Below are 19565 nucleotides of genomic sequence, written 5' to 3'. Positions count from 1 at the left end.
TGGGCACATTTAATCTGATACTCAAGCTTTAATACTCACTTTTTAAGTAAAATATTTTGACACTGCCGTGCAAGGTTATTTCCCTTGTTCCTACAACAATCTCCTAAATCACATATCATTTCTTTAGGCGTGTTTTGCCATTTTCTAAACTCTGGAAACAAGTAGTTATCTCACCCCACTTGCATACTGTCTCAGAAAAAATGCCACTTGCAGACTGTAGTGAATGGCTGGTGTGGAATGCTGTGTAATGGCAGGATGTCAGTGACTTATCAGTCAAACAGGCTTTATAATATGTTTGTCATGAACTTTTAAGTTGTGACTACAGTCTGTCTGCGCCTGCTGTAAATACACACAAACCCAATCCAGAACTTGATACAAATAAAGGGATTTAATCTTTGCAGCACTGTTACCAACAGCAATGTCAACAAACATCATGGCTTTTCAAACTCCTCTAAGTGGTTTATCTTCAACCCAAACACAATTCCAAGGGCAAAAGCAGCTGATAAGGAAGTTTCAAATGGTCACTGCAGGTCAGGTCACAGGTATTTGCTGTGGGTAGACTGGAAACTGTCACATTACATCAAAGAGCTCCAAGCGACTACAGTATATCTGTATTTTAATTCCACGGTGTCAGTGGGGGAAACCTGGCTGAGAGAAACAGTCGTGTTGCTGTTTGCAATTACATTTTTTGCCTCCATAGACAGAAATGTAGACTTCACATACTGCACGGTTGTGCAGACAGCTTGAGAGGAAACTCTGACGGAGAGAAAATTCTTTATATCGTAGCACATTTCCGAAGAGTGCAATTCCAGATTATAGTCATGTTTCACCTTTGTATAGAATATTTATTGAAGCAAATGCATCACTGAGTTGTTATTCAAGACATTTTCTGTGAAAAACAACAATATTGGAATGACTCACTCAAAGACAACAATGATTAATTTCTAATGGATGTACAGTTTAAAAAAAAAAAAAAAAAAAAAAGACCCCAAAAAGTTGTTGTGCTGTGCAAATAAACATCAACAAAAGCATCTCTAAACCTGCGTTGAGTTTAATCACTTTGATGAACATTTATAGGAATGGTCACATTGCCAGATGATGGCCAGTTTCCTCACTGGCTATACTGGTGCAGCCTCCGATTCACATCAATAAAGTGATAGAACATAAAAACACACGAGCAGACATGAGCGGGATGTTTAACGGCGGCATGTATGCTATGTTTTGGGGTGACTTCACACGGAAAAGACAGACAGACAGACAGACAGACAGAGACAGACAGACAAAAAAAAAAAAAAAAAAACAGTCGAACAAAACGAAGACTTGACAGTGAAAGCGAGTTGATTTGGAATGCCATCCCAGAAGATGATACAGTACGGGACAGAAAACACTTGACACTTGAAGCATATGCAAACACAGATCTCGCAAATTTCAGTGACTACGTCATCTGTGCATTCACAATGCCTGTCAGTAGTGCTGCACTGAAGTAAGACGCAAGTAGTCAATTAAAACACACACACACACACACGCACGCACACGCACACACACACACGCACCTTCCATTGGGACACATCTGGAGCTGCCTTTCAGATAACGGTTACATTTCTCACAAAAATAGATAGCTGAAAAGTTGAGAGACATTTTTTTTTTTTTAAATAAATAAAGCTGTCTGTACATCAGATAAGCGTGGGAGCAGCATCGTCATACATACAGATCTAATTTACAGTGTGTCGCCGTGCTCAGAGATCGTGTCAACACTGATGCACAAGAAAGCACTTGAGTGAGAATGATGGAGAGAGAAAAAAAAAAAAAAAAAAAAATCACACATGTAGCTCATTAGCTTATAGAAATGTTAAAGACACTGGGCTCAAGTTTTTGAGTGCAGGTGTAAACAGTAAATAAGGCTGAAAAATATTTATAGAAAATAAGTTGTAAAAAATATTCCTTAGTCTTGCTCCCTGGGATTCTTTCCCTGTTAATTTTTTTTTTTTTTTTTTTTTTTTGGAACATCTGCTTTGCATTTTAAGAGAAAGGTAGAAAATATATCTATACATATACAGTATATCCTTTGGTTAGGGAAAGAACCCAATATTCTATACGCTCCATATTCAAGTAAAAGTGATTAGGAAAAAAGCCGTCAGATAAATACATATGGACAACACATGCTTATGTTACTCCTGTGAAATATTGTATCTCTCTTTGAGGTTTGGGATGCTACCCTAAGGCAGCACTACCAAGTTCGTGATAAATAATATTTACATATATCATTTTTTTTTCCTCTTGTGTACATCATAGCAACTGCTCTGATCAGATTTCTGACTTTTTTATAGGTTTTTTTTTCTTCCCAAGTGCACAAGTAGTAACTCTTAGGGGAAAAAAAAAAAAAAAAAAAAAAAAATCAGTCCACTTTGCTCTAGGTTGTTTGAATTACAAAGAAACTCCATATTGTTGTTATTATTGCACAAATAAGATACACATTCAATTCAATGTGCACACAAGAATAAGACTCGACGTTAGACCGATGCAGTCACAATAAGTTAGGACGAACGGAAATTCTCTCAACACGCTTCTGTGACAACAGACGAGGAAAGATGATGATGATGATGGGGGATTTTCGTCCTCCCCTGCTGTGGGTGAATCTCAAAAACAGGTCAGACCTCTTAAGACTTTGGTTCTGTTGAGTCCACTGGTGTTTGATATGAGATTAGATATGGAGAAGAGGGGGTGGAGGGTCTGGCTCAAAAGGAAAATGAGGGGGAAAAGAAGGGTTATCAGGGGGAAAAAAAAAAAAAAAGGATGTGGATGGAACTTGGGAGGAGGAAAACAGTGAGTTTTGGGGATAGATATGACAGGAAGGGGGATGATGTGGCTCAGTCCTGAAGCAGGCTCTCCTCGGACATCCACCCCAGCGAGGGAAGAGGCAGTTCGCGTCTGGAGTACTTCAGCTGCAGCAGGTCGCCCACTTCGCTGATGGCCTCCAATGCCTGGCAAAACAACAGGAAGAATGCCATCAATCCGAATCCAATAAGACATTATTCAAGTCAAACTTAATTAAGATAACCAGACAATAAAAAACCTTGCGGAATACACAAGTGACACAAAGAGGATTGGGTTTGTAGGTGAAATATGGAGTGATAAGCCTTAATCACACTTGGATTTCTACGCACTGAATATGTCAGTGTGGTGAAGGAGAGTGGGCTCTGAAGCAAAAGGTGAACAGGAGGCTCGCTGCATAAACCACAACTGAACAGAAACTCCTCCACTTCTTTCCACAGTAGACTGTATCAGCATTGCAACACTGCAGGGGCACCTGGAAACAATTTACCTTCCTCCTGACCTTTTTTCTGATTCCATGGTTTGAGAAATAGCGAGGGCTGGGTTTTCCAAAGACGGAAAAAGCGGCTCCTCGAAGTGCTCTACAAAGGCAGGCTGATGCCCTTTAAATGGACTATTACAAACGGTGTTGACGTGCTCCTCAGCAAGATGAATGAAGTGTCTTTGGAGAGACAGAGCAGCTCAAATAAAAGTCTCTGTCTGAGCCACGCTGTAATACTTAGAGACAGCTTGGCCTTCCAAGTACTTTTATAATAAAGGAAATATTGAGAGCCCTTATTATTCAACAGGCTTACACACACACATACGTGGACAGACAAACACACACAAAAAAAAAAAACTGACAGCCAGCAGTGAGGCAGGCAGATATAGTCGATCAGCTGCTGAGAAAAGTCTACTGAGAGCACGGATACATGATCATCTGTGGATCCAAAGTTGTATATCACGCTGAGTATAAAATTAAAGACTTCAACAAATAAAGTCTGTTCTGTAACAACATCCTCTTAAATTGGATCCAGTGGTGAAGAAGACAGATTTTGAGTGTCTTTCTCATTACATCTTGGATGATAAGTAGATTGGAAGTTCAATAAAAACATCAAGCTCAGATCATCAGATTTTTTTAAAGAATATCTTGTTCATTTCCCCGAACACTGAAAGAAGTAATTTGGCAAATATGAGCATCATGTTACTAATGACAACAGCCCAGTGAATGCAACTGTGGTGCAAACTGCATTTTTATGATTTTTTGACTTAAGGATTATTGATATAAAAACCTCAATAATGATCAGACCAGACAGCGGTTGGACTTATTGGATGACTTACTGTGTCAAGCATCTCTCTGGTATGGGCAGCCGAGACGCAGAAACGAGCTCTCGACTCGATGATAGGTGTTGCTGGGAAGCCAACAACCACTGTGCCGATATTTCTCTTCAACATCTCCCGACCAAATGCCCTGAAATGCGATGGTAAGATTACTCATACAGCAAAACTTTGCAAGCCTGAAGATGGTTTGACCTCTCCGCCGTTACCACATCTTAGCCGGTGTTTGATGTGTGAAACTGCAATCATAAACAACTTTCCACACATTAAGTCAGATTCTATTTGTGAAAAGACTCAACAGTAAGAAAGCAGAGTCTTTTTAAGCGGAGCATAAGCCTTTTTCTTACCAAAATCATTCGAGATTCTTCCTATTAAGTCTCTTAATTGTGATGTTAACAGCAATGGACTTTTACTAAAAAAAAAAAAAATGAAATAATGTGAAAAGGAAACGAATCACATACCCAATTTTGGCAGGCATGTAGAGCATCATGGGTACGACTGGCGAGTCATCGTTGCCGTAAATGATGAAGCCCATGTCACGGAGTTTCCTACGGAAGTAGGTGGTGTTCTCGGACAGCTGTCGGAGGCGATCTGCACCTGGAATGGGAACAGAAAGAGGGGTTTTTCACAAGGTGACTCAAAGCAAGCTTGGCTGGACAGCAGTTAAATTACCATGGTGACTTATGTATAAGACACATATTAAGACATTTTTCATAATTTTCTGACATTTTATGGACAAAATGATTAATCAGTTAATCAAGAAAATAATCACACACCCATGTTGCACCCACACGGGTGTTTTCAATGATATTGCCTGATTAAACCACAGGATTGTGTAAGCATTTACATACTGTGCTTGACTGACACCTTCCTCACTCTCCTGTTAGTCTATCATTCTCATTAGTACATTAAGCTTAGTGACCTCATGAAATTCCAGCCTGTGCAGAGGTGTAATCAGTCAGAATAAATGAAAACACCTTTAAGCTACAACACTATTTTTAGTGATTATTTATGCCTGTGAGCCTCATAAAAGTGAAACATCAGCTCTTGACCAGAGGCCAAGTGAAAAAAAACAGCACGTACTTCTGCAGAGCTTTCTCTCCACTCATGACTTGTGTATTCTTCTATTTAGCCTGCTTTTAAATTGCAGAACATGCACATTATCTGACAGCTAAAGCCCGAGATAGTCGAGTCTCGTCTACAGCACTTGCCTTTGAACACAAACAGGATTCTTTAAGTTTGAGGTCAAGGGGGCTGAAACTAAACAGGCATCAATCCTCACACGTCAGTCTGATACACACTGTGGATTCACTCTCTGAAGCCTCAGGGCAAGCCTCCAGAGATAGCATCTTACCCAAACAAATAACCGTGGGGTACAATGCGCCAATAGCAACACACATCTGCCTGACTGTGGTGAAAAACAGCGTATAAACACCACGGCTTCAAAGCACCCTGAGACACAACAAAATCCGACATTATATTCATCCAGACACTTTTTATGGCCAAAGATTCCAAAGTTATTCTTAGAAGTGAGTGATCAGCTGGCAAAAAACACAGTAGCATATGATTTTCAGACAGATCGCTTCTCAAATGGCTTTAGCATTCTTTTCATATTGAAGGAAAGTCCATTTTGATGCAGGCCTGTGCCGGGAACCATGAACAGCCGTCCTTAGCAACTTGAACGCAGCAACAAACTGTTAGCAGGCAGCTCGACTGTCACTTCAACTTCATGTCAGTGTCTGAATCTTCAAAGGCTTGGATTTCAAACAGTGACAGGACTGCAACCAATCAGACTGCCATTGTTAGTCTTCTACAAAGAAAACTTGTCAGGCTAGGATATGTTGCAAGGTCAGCCAGTCTGGCCCTCTCTTCTCAGGGAGATGATTTAGTGACAGAGTTGACGACGCTGTGGAAAGGCCAAACTATAAAGGCTGCTCCTGACCGCTGAACCAGATTCAGGTGTTTATTCCTGTACGTAATGTTGAAATGACTGAGGGGGTAAGGAAATCTGATCTATCGGCGTTTTAAAAGGAGACTGCATCAATCAAGCCCCATAAAGAGTTGAAGAGGCGCCGCCCTGCAAGAAAAACAAGTCTTAGTGACCTGTTTGTGTGTGTAGGAGATGAGTCCAGCAGAGTTTGATCTGCACAGATCTCTGACCCTCAGCACCATGCTGCTTTGTACCCAGCGTGAAGGCAAAGGAGCACACATACAAGAAGAAACATACATCTGAAAGCCATAAAGGGGAGTGTAGTAGAGTCAGCATACCGCCACTTCAAGAACTTCCATCAGACTGAGCTGAATCTCAGAGAAGCAGGGAAACTCACCAGCCATCAGTTCTTAAAAAAATGCACATACTGAAACATAAAATACTGAGAAGACTCAATACTCTGTTGGTATAACCTCACGTTATTAGATTCTGTAGTGAAAAAAAAAACATCACCTGCAATCTTTAAGCAGCTATTCAGCAAAAGAGATGCATAAAATGTCTCAAAATATTAGGTAGTAAACAACATTGACCCCAAATAATACAGGTAACAACAGGAAAACTGCTGACATTTTAGAAAAACAAAGGTTCAAAAACTGACCTGACTATTACTAAATTCTTGCAAATAATATGGTGCGATTGTAAATGGATGAAGGGCATTGACCCATGTGGCATTTACATCATATCTAGAATTGGTTTCCACATGTCATATAGTTTGATAAGACAGTCAAACACACCTTTATTTACTGGTAAATAATTGCCAGTTGGCCATGATATCAGTAGGCAGGCACTTGGCTGAGAATGAAACATTTACAAGATAAACAAGCGCAGTCAGTGTGAAAGAGTCAAAGTACAAAAGGTGGTAAAACTGATGAGTTGAAATAATAATAATAATGAAAAAAAAGAATGCCACAGAAACTGCTCCAGTCCTCAGCTACAGATATCAGGTTTACAGATATCCATGGTTTTATGCTGCCATCTTGTGGTCACTGATGGAAGGTAACGTCAAATACCAAGGCACAATAAATTCTCAAATCAGACTGAAAAAACATGAGTGGAAAAACTGGAAACGCCAAGTACTAGCTTCAATTTGGCATGCTGTGCTAAGCCGAATATTCATTTTACACTTCCACTTGCTCTGTGTATCTTGCCCACCCAAAAGGTCTCAGCATACAATGTGGGTACACCAGCAACAAAATGGTAACCATCATAAAAGATAATCTCTGACAACCACCTGTCATAGAGAGCCACAACAAATTTTAATGAAAGCTGCTGAAAATGTCCTCTCTACTCATTTCACAACCCTGCTGCCAATGCAAAGATGCACTTTAAAGTGAATGGTGTCATTTTCTGGCACCTACCCAGTGTGGTCCCATCCTCTCCCATGATGATCTTCATAGAGGTGATTATTTGCTGGGCCACAGGTGAAGACATGGAGGTGGCGTACAGGGCGCTGTGAGAGTGGCGCCGCAGGTAGTCGATCAGCTCCTGACAGAGAAATTACATTAAAATTGTTTTTATTTGCACAAACACAATGATGCCAACAAAATACAGCTGCACAGTAGAAGATAGAATAGATTATAAAGAGGTGAGACGATTGTTGCAACGTAGCAAGCACTGTTGGATCAAATCACCAAGTATTAGAGTTCTGACTGAGATACATTAGAAATAAATTACATTGAGGTCACTGTGATATAAACCCTGTCAGATAGTCCTTGTAGGAATATTTACAGATATTCCTATATTTACACATAGGAAATTACAATTCAGAAACTGTTTCACCAGTTTATAGTCATTCCTTGTGTATATTTCTGAAGATTGTTGTGTTGTTATTTAGTGCAAATACATTGACAGCCATTAAGCCAGAGTCAAATTCCTTCCATATGTAAACATACTTGGCCATTAAAGATGATTCTGAGTATTACACATGGCTTAAAATGATAAACAAATTGAATGTAGGAGAAAAAAAAAAATTTGCCTCTATTTTGTTTCAGTAAAAAACATCTTTTCATGATTGATGGATGGATAATGGTATCCAAATTATAGAAGTGTGTTGTCAAGGTTATGGGTTACTGATGTTGCATCATTTAAAATCATTCCTTATACAGGAGGAAATGTAACAGGATAAATAAGCGACTTTTGAAATATATTGAACTGAAATTTTGAAGGTGTGGCAGAGAGGTTTCTTCATTTTCAAGGTAACAAATCCTCAGTCATTATGCCATCATCTGGGCACTTTCCAGTCCAATATTTTTCAAATTTAACAGCACAGTGGAAAAATCTCTGTATGTTCAAGCCAGTTATTTCTGTTTTGATGTATTGCTAAATATGTTGTTTCATCTTGTGTGAATAAGCTAGTTCCTTTGTCTGTTTTCCTTAAGCCAGGCCAACTGAAGTGGCACAAAATTACAGACTTGTTTGCAGCTCTACCCTGAGGGGAACTGGCAGCTTACACTTACACTCAATCAATTCCATTTCAGGAAAACAGGAAGCTAAATTTCCCATTGCCAGTAAATGGTGTTGACCATTACCATGACTGAATGACACACAACAGGCGGTGTCTTAACAATCAGGGATTAGCTAAGGTCCAAAAAGAGGAGGATGACTAAATGCTCCAGATATTTTAAGCATTAGGTTTCCAAATTTCCACGCCTCGAGAGAAGACGTCATTTTCTCTGTCTCAACTCACAGCTTGAGTTTTTGCCTTTGCGTGTCCACTAACCTTTTTGCCTCCGATGTATCCACCGGCAGCACCGAAGCTCTTGGTGAACGTTCCCATCATGATGTCTATATCTTTGGGATCCAGGCCAAAGTAGTCCACCACTCCTTTGCCATTAGGCCCCAGGGCTCCAATACTGTGGGCTTCATCCAGGTAGAGGTACGCCTTGTAGCGCTTCTTCAGAGCAATGACCTCTGGCAGACGTACGATGGACCCCTCCATACTTCGGGATAAGAAAATGATGTAAAAATCAACAAATTTAGAAAGGTCCCACGACTCAATAGTGTCGCAGACATCATAGACTTAATAGATAAGGAGTTTCTCTGCATGTGATAGACTACCTGATAACCGCAATCCAACTCTAACAGAAGCAAACGTTGTAATCTGAGGGAACATGTGAGCAGTCGACCCTATAGACAACGGCCTAACCTTTGCTTAGATGTGCATGTGTGTGTGCGCGCTGTCTATTTTAGCTGTTGAAGCGTTTGCTTTAGAAATCCTAGTGGAAATGAGACTCCATTAACATTGCATTAGTAAAGGACATTGATTAAGTCAGGCAGTTTCTCTGAGAACTTTATTGATCAACAGGATTGATTGCCTATATACTAAGTACACTCGAAAGAACAAGGAATACATTATGCTTAAATGAGAGCAGGCACACCTCTAAACTGCCATTATTTTTTATATTCAGACACCATAAAATCAGGCAGCGTTTTCATCAGAGGGAACTGAACTGGGAATTGTGAAATTGGTTTTCACATTTTGTCCCATGAGGAGATGCCTTTGTAGAGTATTTTTTATGCAAAGTCAGCAGGTGAGTGTAGCATTAACTCAAATTGATATAGAGAAATGTTCTTACATTGAACTCGAATCTGCTGAAATATTGTTTCAGTTATCTTGTAAAAGTGCTTCACTGTTTTACTGCAAATGGGTTTGCTGCTACAGTAAAGATGGGGCCATGTTCACATCATAAAAACAGCCTTGAGGACCTATGGCAGGCTTAGTAAATCAATGCCTTTGCACTGTGACACCATAATGTCTTAAACCAGTAGCAGTTCTACGGGAAGAATTTAGAAAAATGCTTTACACTACTATCTATTTGAAAAGTGTTATTTTGCCCTTTTGCAAATGTACAAATAAAATGATTGCCAATCACTCTAAATTAAGATTAACCCAGAAAATTGTAGGTGTCAAGTAATTGGCAGTAAACAGTGTAATGTGATAGAGTAGTGTTATGAAAACACTCACTGTGAAATAACAGTAAAACAGAAATAAAACCCATTTAGCTTAATTTTTAACGAGTGGATTGACTAGCTCAGGCAATTTTCAAGCCTGTATGTTTGTGTGAGTGTGCTGTACATGTGTGAGAGAATGATTGTGATGTGTACCTGTAAATGCCCTCCACCACAATGAGAATTTTCTTCCAGGGCCGATGGGTTCTCGGCTGCCCGTGTACAATAGCATCTCTCAGCAGCTTCTCCAGGCTTTGCATGTCTACAATACAGAGGGGTGTTAGGTAAAACAAGCCGCAGCTTTAAGTTTATATTGAACAAATGGTACAAAGAGAGATTTTTTTGATCCGAAGTTTATCTAAGACTTCATTCAACTTAAGTAATGAAAGAGCATCCTTTAATTATTCGATCTGTATCAATAGTTTATGATCACAACCCTTTGAAGCATTGAGAACTTTTCCTTGCCTGGTCCCTGCTTGTTTACTTTGAGTTGGATTATGATCATTTTTGTGACTATGTGTGTGTCTGCCTTTTATTACATAACTGTGTGATTTAACAGGGTAAATATAAAAACAACTTGCATTGAGTGAAGTAACTTGCTGCAAAACACACCCATGTTAAATCTATTTAGTTTCATGTTGTGTAAAGCAGATTAAAGCTCACTCCTGTCTGACAGCGTTGAAAGATCCAATTTAGACACTCTTAATCATCCATGTTCTCTGGTTGCTGCATGCTTTGGTTGTGCCTTTGGTTACAATTCTCTCTGCCTGTTCTTAAATAAGATTGTAGTTACAGAAGGTCACCCACTGTTGTGTTTGAAGACCCGAATAGTTGAGCCAGACAGGCGGGCGCCCAGCACGAGAGATGCGTGATTCAGCTCGTCACTCAGGATAAGACAACCCTAAAACAAGAAACAGAAAAAACAGATGTTCTTTTTAAACTAATGAGAGAGAGTGGTTTTTTTTTTTTAACGTAAGGAGAAAAGCATTCCCTAATGAGTCAAATACTATTGGGTGAAGAATATTCAAGTTAACAACCCTCTTTGGAGGGTTTGCTTGCAAAACTATAAAAAAAACCCAGGATTTCACATGCTGGCTTCTTTTGTAGTGTTGAGCAATGACTGTGCACGCCTTCTTTGAGGGATAATAGTATTTGCAAAGACTGAATTGTCTGGATCATACCTGGCTTATTCAAGTTTAGCAGCTGGTCACATGACTATTTATTTAAGACACTGTGACTAAGTACACCTATTGCCATGAATATATCACTTAATACAGTATTGTTTTCTATGATGATCAAAAAAAGGCACCCATAACATTGTGTGACATCTGTACAGACTGTGAAAACAATAAATTAAGACTTAGATTATTTAAAGCGATAACAAACTATTAATAACAAATAATACAGAATCATAACCAGGTTTCTCTCAATCTGAGTACAATCTTGCCTGTGTTATCAATAAAAGTTTCATATCCATATGCATTGATTGTATCCGGGCAACTTTAGTAAGTAGTGCGTGTTAGCCACTAACAAGTCATATAATTCATATGACCTACATAATTATCTGGTAATCACACCTCTTTTGGCTCTGGTTAATGAAACAGTCTGAGATAAAATAGGTTTTCAGGCAAAGATATTTCCTGGATGGGAATTAGTTTTATTAAATCATAAATGCTGCTGACATGTTATCTAGTTTAGAAGGTCAGCACACCCAAACATTAGCACAGGTCAAATCGTATCCTCTGGTCAATGAATAAATGAGTTTATTACACAACACACAATTATGCCATCATATAAAAGATGAGAGCTAGAAGAAAACTGACCAACTTAGTCCAGAATTTACGAGCCCTTGTGACAAGGGCGGTGACTCAAATCTGTCTTATTGTAAGTTTCAATTTCGTGTTCTGTCAATCTGCTTTTTTGGTTTTCACACATATGGTTTTCAGGAAACGTGTTCTCAACTCAAACAGGACACGCCTGTCAGTTCCAGTGTCTACTTCCTGTTCAAACACTATTCTAGAGACCTTGGCTATAGAAGTAAAGAGCAAGCAAGGACGCAAGTAAAGATTTGTGCGAGTCACTTGGGGTTAAAACAACAGCGGCAGGGATTTATCATATATCAAGCACCGACTCCTACACTCAAGAGTGTTTTGAAAGCTTCTGCCGGAAAATAGCGTGTTATGGGACAGTCTGAACTCTTCAAGCTTGGCTGTACAACTGAACATGTAGCTTGTTTTCATTTACACAGGAAATAGTGTTTTATCTTAAAAGTTCAATTGTTTATGGCACTTAACATTACAGTATGGGTACAAAGCTCATTGTGGCTATATAAACACTGAATTGTTTTAACTGATTAAATCAAGAGGGATATAATGTTCAGAGGAGAATGAAAAAAAACAAGGAAGTGAATGAAATTCCATACCTTCCCGGTGAGAGCAGGAATGTTCATGGAATTTGTTGCGAAACCCATGCCGAAAGCCATAGATGACTCAACGCCAAGGAACCTGGCAACCAACTGCTCCAGTTCCTCGTGGATGTCCAAGTTCCCTAGAAACAACAATAGTATATACGGCTTTTCATCAGTGTGCCGTTACGCATGTACAGACATGCTTCAGTCTACAGCTGCCAACGATAAGTCAACCGAAAGTCATATGTAGAAAACTTTGGATAATCACTTTATCGTTTTAGTCGTTTTTCAAACAAAAATTCCAAACATTTGCTTGTTCCAGCTTCTCAGATATGAGGATTTTCTGCTTATTTGTATCATATATGATAGTAAATTGATTTTTGGGGGGGGGGGTTTGGTGTGTTGGTTGGATAAAACAAGCAATTGAAGGAAATCACTTTAGGCTCTGTGAAGTTGTGATAGGAATTTTTCCATTTCTTTTTGAATTTTCATAAGCAACATAATTAAATTGAGAAAATAGTGGGTATAAGTGTTAGTTGCCTCCCTATTTCAGAGCAACACTCATTTTGAAACACCTGCTATATGTTAAGTGATAACAGTGAGGTCATTTCACTCTTGTTAAGCTAAACCCACAAACTCTCGCTATGAGTTACTTCGAGTTTGTTTTCCTCTTTTGCAGAAGATAAAAAGATTAAATGTGATAAATTAAACAGTAGCTGCCCAGGTCAAAAGGAGAATGTATCAAACTAGGCGCTGATCTGAAAAGGACTTGAACTTCAAAGCTTTCACAAAACATCACTATATTTCATACTCAGTCTTTTAGTCCTTCAAATCCACTTAAGCCTTGTATCCTGAAAGAGCACCAAACAAAAGAAGGAGCAGCTGTTAAAGTGCCTTCTGAGGTTTTCAGGAAGTCCGTTTGATTCATGGATTGAGAACTCATTTTTTTCTAATGAAAGCTCTCTCGGGGGATGATAAATCAAGAAAGCTTCTTAACAATCTGATTTTTTTCCCCCCTTTTATCCTTACCCATCTCACAGCGAGTACTGCCCACTCCGACTCCATACTTCTGTGTGGCCTCAATGGCAGCATCGGCACAAGCCCCTGTGTTCTCCGCAAAGCCGAGGTAGTTGTATGAGCCCATGTTGATGACGTCCCGCACAACTTTGCCTGTATGCCTGAGAGAGACAGAGAGAGAGAGAGAGAGAGAGAGACAGTGAGAGTCAAAAACAGAGAATTGGTACGCTGGCTCTAGGTTAATAAGAAATAATTGCCTTCAACATGTAGGCCTTTCCGCCCTGGTTGCTTGGCAACCATTTCCTGCTCAATGTTGTACTTTAATAGCCACAGTTATCAGGCACTGTGATGATATACTGTTTTATTGTCGCAAGGGAGTTCAGCTGTTAGACGTCAGCACAGACCACAAAAAAACAAAGTGCATATCACACATACCAACTAGATAAATATAGAAATATGACACAATGTGCACCGTTATCAGTACAGTTTGTCTGCAGCTCTCCCTGTGTGTTTTGTCTATGGACGTGTATATTACTCTATGTTTGGGCTTTTAAATGTCAGAAAACTCAAAGCTATTCTTGTGGATCAGTGGTCAGAAGTGCTCAGTTTCCTTTAGACAATAAGAAGGAATAAAATGACAGTAAAAGTATGGGACAATAAAATATATTCCGTTTATTTCAATTTAGTTCTGTCTCAGTTACATTCATGCTAGATTATATTCACAAACTTTTGTGACTGTTTGCTTAGGATTGCTTTTTTTGTCAAAGTTTCTCAATACTCTGCTTTAGTAATGCTGTATAGTGTTTCTGTTCAGTGCCATGTGACAGATAATAGTGTCATATCTTATATCTCTCTCCCTATCAGAAATACAAGGTCAATGACCGTAAATTCAAATCAATGAACTTCCTGGTGAACTAACGATCAGAGGTGCACAAACACACACCTCTGAGGGATTAATAGCTTTCAATGACAGTGCCTTAATTCTAATATAACCCTGAGCAAGCTGCACATACAAGACACTGAAAAACAAACGCTCACAACCACAGGGCAGCGACTTACTCGAAGGTCCAGTTGTAGTCATGGGAAACTCTCTCCACCAGGTCCATCTTGGCACCGGGGACGCTGCAGATGGGTCGGTTCCAGTTGTCTCGGATCCTCATGTACAAGTTCCTGGTGTAAAAGTTCTCAAAGTCCTGATATAGGGGGACGAAATCCTGCAGAGGAAAAGAACAATGTCTATAAGGGCCCGCGGAGGACATGAGAGCAATAGAGAGATGATAGTTCATTTCTATCAGCTATGTGTTAGGAGGGAAAGTTGATCACGGTTCTGTTCTAGGATCAGATATCCAAAATTAAAGTAAAGCCCTATCTTGCAATTTCTTTTCAAACAAAACTATTTCAAAGGACTGCTGAGGGCGTGAAGTGACTATGGCAATGGCTTAGCTTTCAGTTTATTTTTCCATCAACTTTTGTATTCAAAAAGTTGAAATGTAAACACAGCTTTTACCTTCTGCTCCTCCCTCTCCCGGGCCACGTGGCATTTCTCGATGTTCCAGTGGCGAAGGAAGTCTCGGAGGTAGCCAAAGATGGTGAGAATGCCGTAGCCCATGTAGGTGAGCACGGCCACCAGTAGAGGAGTCTCCTCAAACGATTCCACATAGGGCTTCTTGTACAGGCTGGAGTTATATGGGACATTTCGGTTCTGTGGGACAAATAAAGTAAAAAAAGATGTTAGAATTTAAAGTCTCTTTAAAATTAACAGGTAACCGTTCATAATATTGTGCTGTCTATGTGGCATACAGACAGAGAATATGGATTTTTTTTTTCAGAATTACAAATCACAGTTCACTGCACTTTAAAAGTCTTCGTCAGAGTTTAACCAAATACCAAGTTTTAGAAACACTGCTAAGCCCAAGGCACAGATTTAAGATTTATGTTAAAAAAAAGCCATTCCTAGAGCCGGCTATTTCTCCTCTAAAAAGGTAATGCTTTACCAACGCTTCAGGTCTGTTTACTCATTAAATCTGACACACCAGGCAGTCCAATAAATTGCAACAGAAAGCAGACCAGACCAATCCAGTATAAGCTGGGCACACACTAGACGACAGCTGGGCTGATTTGCTAAACTTGTGTTTTACTTGGAAAGAGAGTTAGGTAGGAACCTAATAAAGGCTACAATAAGCACATTTATTCATGAAACCCAACGACGCCTGTGTCCCCACAGACCAGTGAGCAATAAAATGGAAATCAACCCAGGGTTCTAATTCATTGAGTTTTATGAATAGCAATATTGATTTAGGATTATGGGACCATATAAACATGGTCACACATTGGAGGAGCTCAACAAAACTCTGTGCGAGCCCAGGTCTCTTTAAATGTTAAGCTGATAATCTATAGGCTATCAAAAACAACAACAACAACAAAAATACTAACATCATTTTTCACAGGACTGCAGACTGGCTGTCTACAAAACCAATACTAAACAAATGAGGGTGGTCACTCATTACAAACTGTAACCGGCAGCTTAGCAACCATACCTCATGTGACCAGTCATGCTTCTCCAAGAAATACCTCTGAGCCAGGGAACAGGAGAGCACTGCAGTGTGTGTGTGTGTGTGTGTGTGTGTTTGTGTGTGTGTGTGTGTGTTTGTGTGTGTGTGTTTAAAGCCAGTCAAACAGGTCCTTCCCTCTAAAGAGCCAGGAAAATACATTCAAAGCCCAGCAGTCCACACTGTCACTAAACTGAGACCTCTATGGAGCACAAAAACACATTCACATCCAGTCACCCTTCAAAAGAGACTGTCGCATACTAATGTCAACCACAGCAGCTAAATCCAGTTCAGCTGACGTCATATTTGCTTAATTTTTCTACCTGGAGACAAACACGGACTGAAAAGAGGAAGGCCTGTGCCAGCGACTGTCCTGAGGCCAGCATCCGACCAACACATTTGGAGAAAATCTGCTCTTTCACACGCTTGCTCGGAAGCTGAACAGACAATGATCATGTAACAATGCAGACCCAACAAGAAAAGCTTGCACATGGTGTGCACGATGTTTTACATTAGGCCTAAAAGAGAGTAAACAACAGCGTAAATCCTCTCCCCGCTCATTGCCAATTCCATGCACAGCTCATCTTTACTGAGCCATTATTGACACTATGATCCCAGCTGAAAGCTGTTACTGAGATCGTTTACTCCTGCCTGCTCATAAAAATCCTGCTTCTAACCATTTTCCTATATCCTCCATATAGGAATTATGGTTGGTTCGATAAAGTGAGGTCAATTATTCAGCCGGGGACCTGACCTAGGAGGAAATGTATTACTGGTCTGTGACTGAGACCAAGGCTCACTGTAAAGTGGTTTAAATACTGTACTTGTCCTGTGGGGAGACACAGTTCACAGAGTTCATCCACTCTCTGATTTCTCCTGCATTCACAGGCCTATGTCCAGCTATTTCAGTTGCCTTGTCAAGAGCCAGCAGAACTGGCAGATATCGTGATGCCACTTTTTGAAATCAGAATCCCAGTATCAGAGTATTACTAAATACATTTTGTCTAAATACACTGACATATTAGTCAAGTTCATCTGCCTCCACTCAAGTTATACAACAATCATCCATGGAATAATGTAAATGTTTAAATTAATAAGCGCTCTGAACACTTAATTTTAGTATTTAGGAAATTCAGTGCTAGCTATTCCCTGGTACAAACCAGTGTCAGCCTGGTATCTGATGCCATTATCTGTATTAATACAATCTGAAGCTCTCCCTTTACATCTGGCAGGATGAAGAAATTATGTGCGTAAGGATCTAATTGGTATGACAACTACGGCATCTGGATCTAATTGTGTAAATCCACAATATGACTAAATCAGCAGCGCTGTCAAAAGTCTGGAATTTGTTTTGTTTTTTTTTACATGAAAAAGCTAGAGTATTTCTCTCAGTGTATACAACACAGTGTGTGTTTGTGATTTTAAGATTTTCCCGAATGATTCTGTATGAGCCCAAACAACTGAAACAAAAAAAAAAACAAAGGCATGAATGTCAACCTCCACCACTACACACAGACACACACACACACACTCTCTTGTGTTTTCAGTTCTTTTCATTCCACCCTAGGAAGGACCACACCCTTCACAGCCTGGAGACATTCCTCTCCTGCTGAAGTGTCATGTGGAACCAGGCCCGCTCTTGCTCTCCTCTCTCTGGAGACGGACAGGCAGCTTCTGTGGTAAATAACACAACAGGGCCCTGGTCTTCTTCAGACTAGAGTCAGTGTAAACAGAGACCGGTCTACCTTCACCCCACACACACACTCTCTCACACACACACACACACATACATGAGCACAGAAACAACAGGGTGTAAGGTTACAAAAAAGCCACCACTACAATCCTCCCTGATCAGGTGGCATGCATCACTATACAAGAAGTTTGAAAGGTACAATTAAGTGCAGCTTTAATTCCAGCAAACTGCTGATAAGAGGCTAAAACTGCCTTTTAAAAATAGATTAAAATATGAATGATGATAAAGTATTTTTAAAAACCACGTGAGAGGATAAACTAAGAACTAGAAGTTACATTCTGGGGAGTAATTGATAACAGCTAGCTAGAAATATGTTGCATTAGGACAGAACAAGGTACGCTTGGCATAGGCTCCTATAATTAGTTATTTAAGCCCAACTAATTATATTAACTAATTATATTAACGTTACACAGTTTAGTTGTGAGATGACGTGATGCTGCCGTCATCTGACACTTTCGCCTGCCTGTAAATAAAACGAATACAGCAGAGCAAGCAATTCGTGGCCGCACTATGAACACGACAAAAGACGAATAATGTGCAGCATGACATTGTTGTTTTAATTCAAACTAGTTCCGCTACTTCACGCCGAACACAGCGTCGCTTGTTTACGGCGCTCCCCCCGTTGAGCCGTTGACGGTTGGGGCCTTACCTTCTCCCGGGGGCGACGGTACTTGTGTGGCTGTTGAAACAGGCAGTGGTTCTTCACGATGCCATTTTTGCTCGATTTTTTACCACTCGAGGTCCGGTGACAGGCGTCTCCGTTTAGCAGCTTGTTCGCGGAGCTTTCCGTCATCTCTAACGACCAACTGTTACTGGATATTTCAGATTTCAGGCGGCCCAACTTGTGTAACGTTAATCGTGAAGTCATGTATGAGCTCAAGAAGAAGACAGATTATCCCCGCCCCCTCACTAATTTCATTGGCCAATGGTGTTGTCCCGTACAAAGATCGTCTATATACAGACAATTGATAACTCTCACAGACACACCTCTCACTAGTTAGCAAAAATAGTAGAGTGGCAGGGATAAACCATTAAATTGTGAGGTCATCCACTTGATATTAGGTGGGGTGAAATGTTGTAAGTTGTACAGTAAGTTTATTAAGTCACTGTTACTGAAATGAACATGACCTGCTCAATGAGTAACTACAGAGACACTCCCACTCCCCCTCAAAAAAAAGTGTTTTTCTTCTTGCTTCTTCTGTTGGACATTTTACTTTTATTGTGCAGAATGACAGAGTTTGACACTAGAAGGCTGTTTTCACCATTAATCTGCTGGAGGAGGAAAAGTTTGTCTGCGCTCACCATTAATCTGAGATCAAGGCGTGTACCTATACAATCATGATTTGTGACATCACCCGTTTTTATACAGTCTATGGACATCACAGATAGTTTGGAGCCATTTAATGGGAAGGAAGGAGTAGTTGATATTTTAAAAATTTTAATGACGGAATTGTCTCTTTTTGTGAGAAAAAAGCAAGTTTTTCGTGACAATGATTCAAAACCATGCACTTGTATGACGATGTTTGTGGCACATTAATGTAGGAACAGTGTGAGAACTCTTACCCTATTTCTCAACTCTCTGCTAGACGTCACAGTCTCTCCGGCGTGGGTCGTCCTGAAGCCCAACCCGTGGAAATAACCCATAATAACCTTTGCTTGGGCGTGAACTGAATACCCGTTTCTAGTGACTCAATTTCTCACCTGGGCTTGGGAGCTGCAAAACAAGGGTCAAGGCTGTCTTCAAGGTGATTC

General features: G+C 40.0%; 1 protein-coding gene across 1 annotated transcript; it reads right to left on the bottom strand.

Annotated features, from left to right (window-relative positions):
* Positions 1 to 369: 369 nt before the first annotated feature.
* Positions 370 to 18700, bottom strand: sptlc2b (serine palmitoyltransferase, long chain base subunit 2b). Its single transcript, XM_067572065.1, has 12 exons — positions 18463 to 18700; positions 15019 to 15213; positions 14571 to 14725; positions 13524 to 13672; positions 12510 to 12634; positions 10895 to 10988; positions 10244 to 10349; positions 8859 to 9078; positions 7498 to 7624; positions 4611 to 4746; positions 4153 to 4282; positions 370 to 2981 (listed from the first exon to the last, which is right to left on the bottom strand). The coding sequence occupies exons 1-12, from the start codon at positions 18679 to 18681 to the stop codon at positions 2868 to 2870; spliced, it is 1770 nt and encodes a 589-aa protein (XP_067428166.1). The 5' UTR covers positions 18682 to 18700; the 3' UTR covers positions 370 to 2867.
* Between the last annotated feature and the right edge of the window lie 865 nt (positions 18701 to 19565).

This window comes from Thunnus thynnus, chromosome 18, assembly GCF_963924715.1.
Source record: "Thunnus thynnus chromosome 18, fThuThy2.1, whole genome shotgun sequence".
Taxonomy (NCBI): domain Eukaryota; kingdom Metazoa; phylum Chordata; class Actinopteri; order Scombriformes; family Scombridae; genus Thunnus; species Thunnus thynnus.
The sequence above is the reverse complement of the archived record's forward strand: the minus strand, read 5'-3'. Positions and strand labels throughout refer to the sequence as shown.

Bases quoted from the DNA above. Each gene is read 5' to 3' on its own strand.
- sptlc2b (XM_067572065.1), bottom strand. From the start codon at position 18,681: ATGACTTCACGATTAACGTTACACAAGTTGGGCCGCCTGAAATCTGAA. The intron at 15,214-18,462 runs GTAAGGCCCCAA...TTTGTCCCACAG, and splicing joins ACCGTCGCCCCCGGGAGAAG to AACCGAAATGTCCCATATAA. The intron at 10,989-12,509 runs GTATGGAATTTC...TTCTTGTTTTAG, and splicing joins TTCCTGCTCTCACCGGGAAG to GGTTGTCTTATCCTGAGTGA.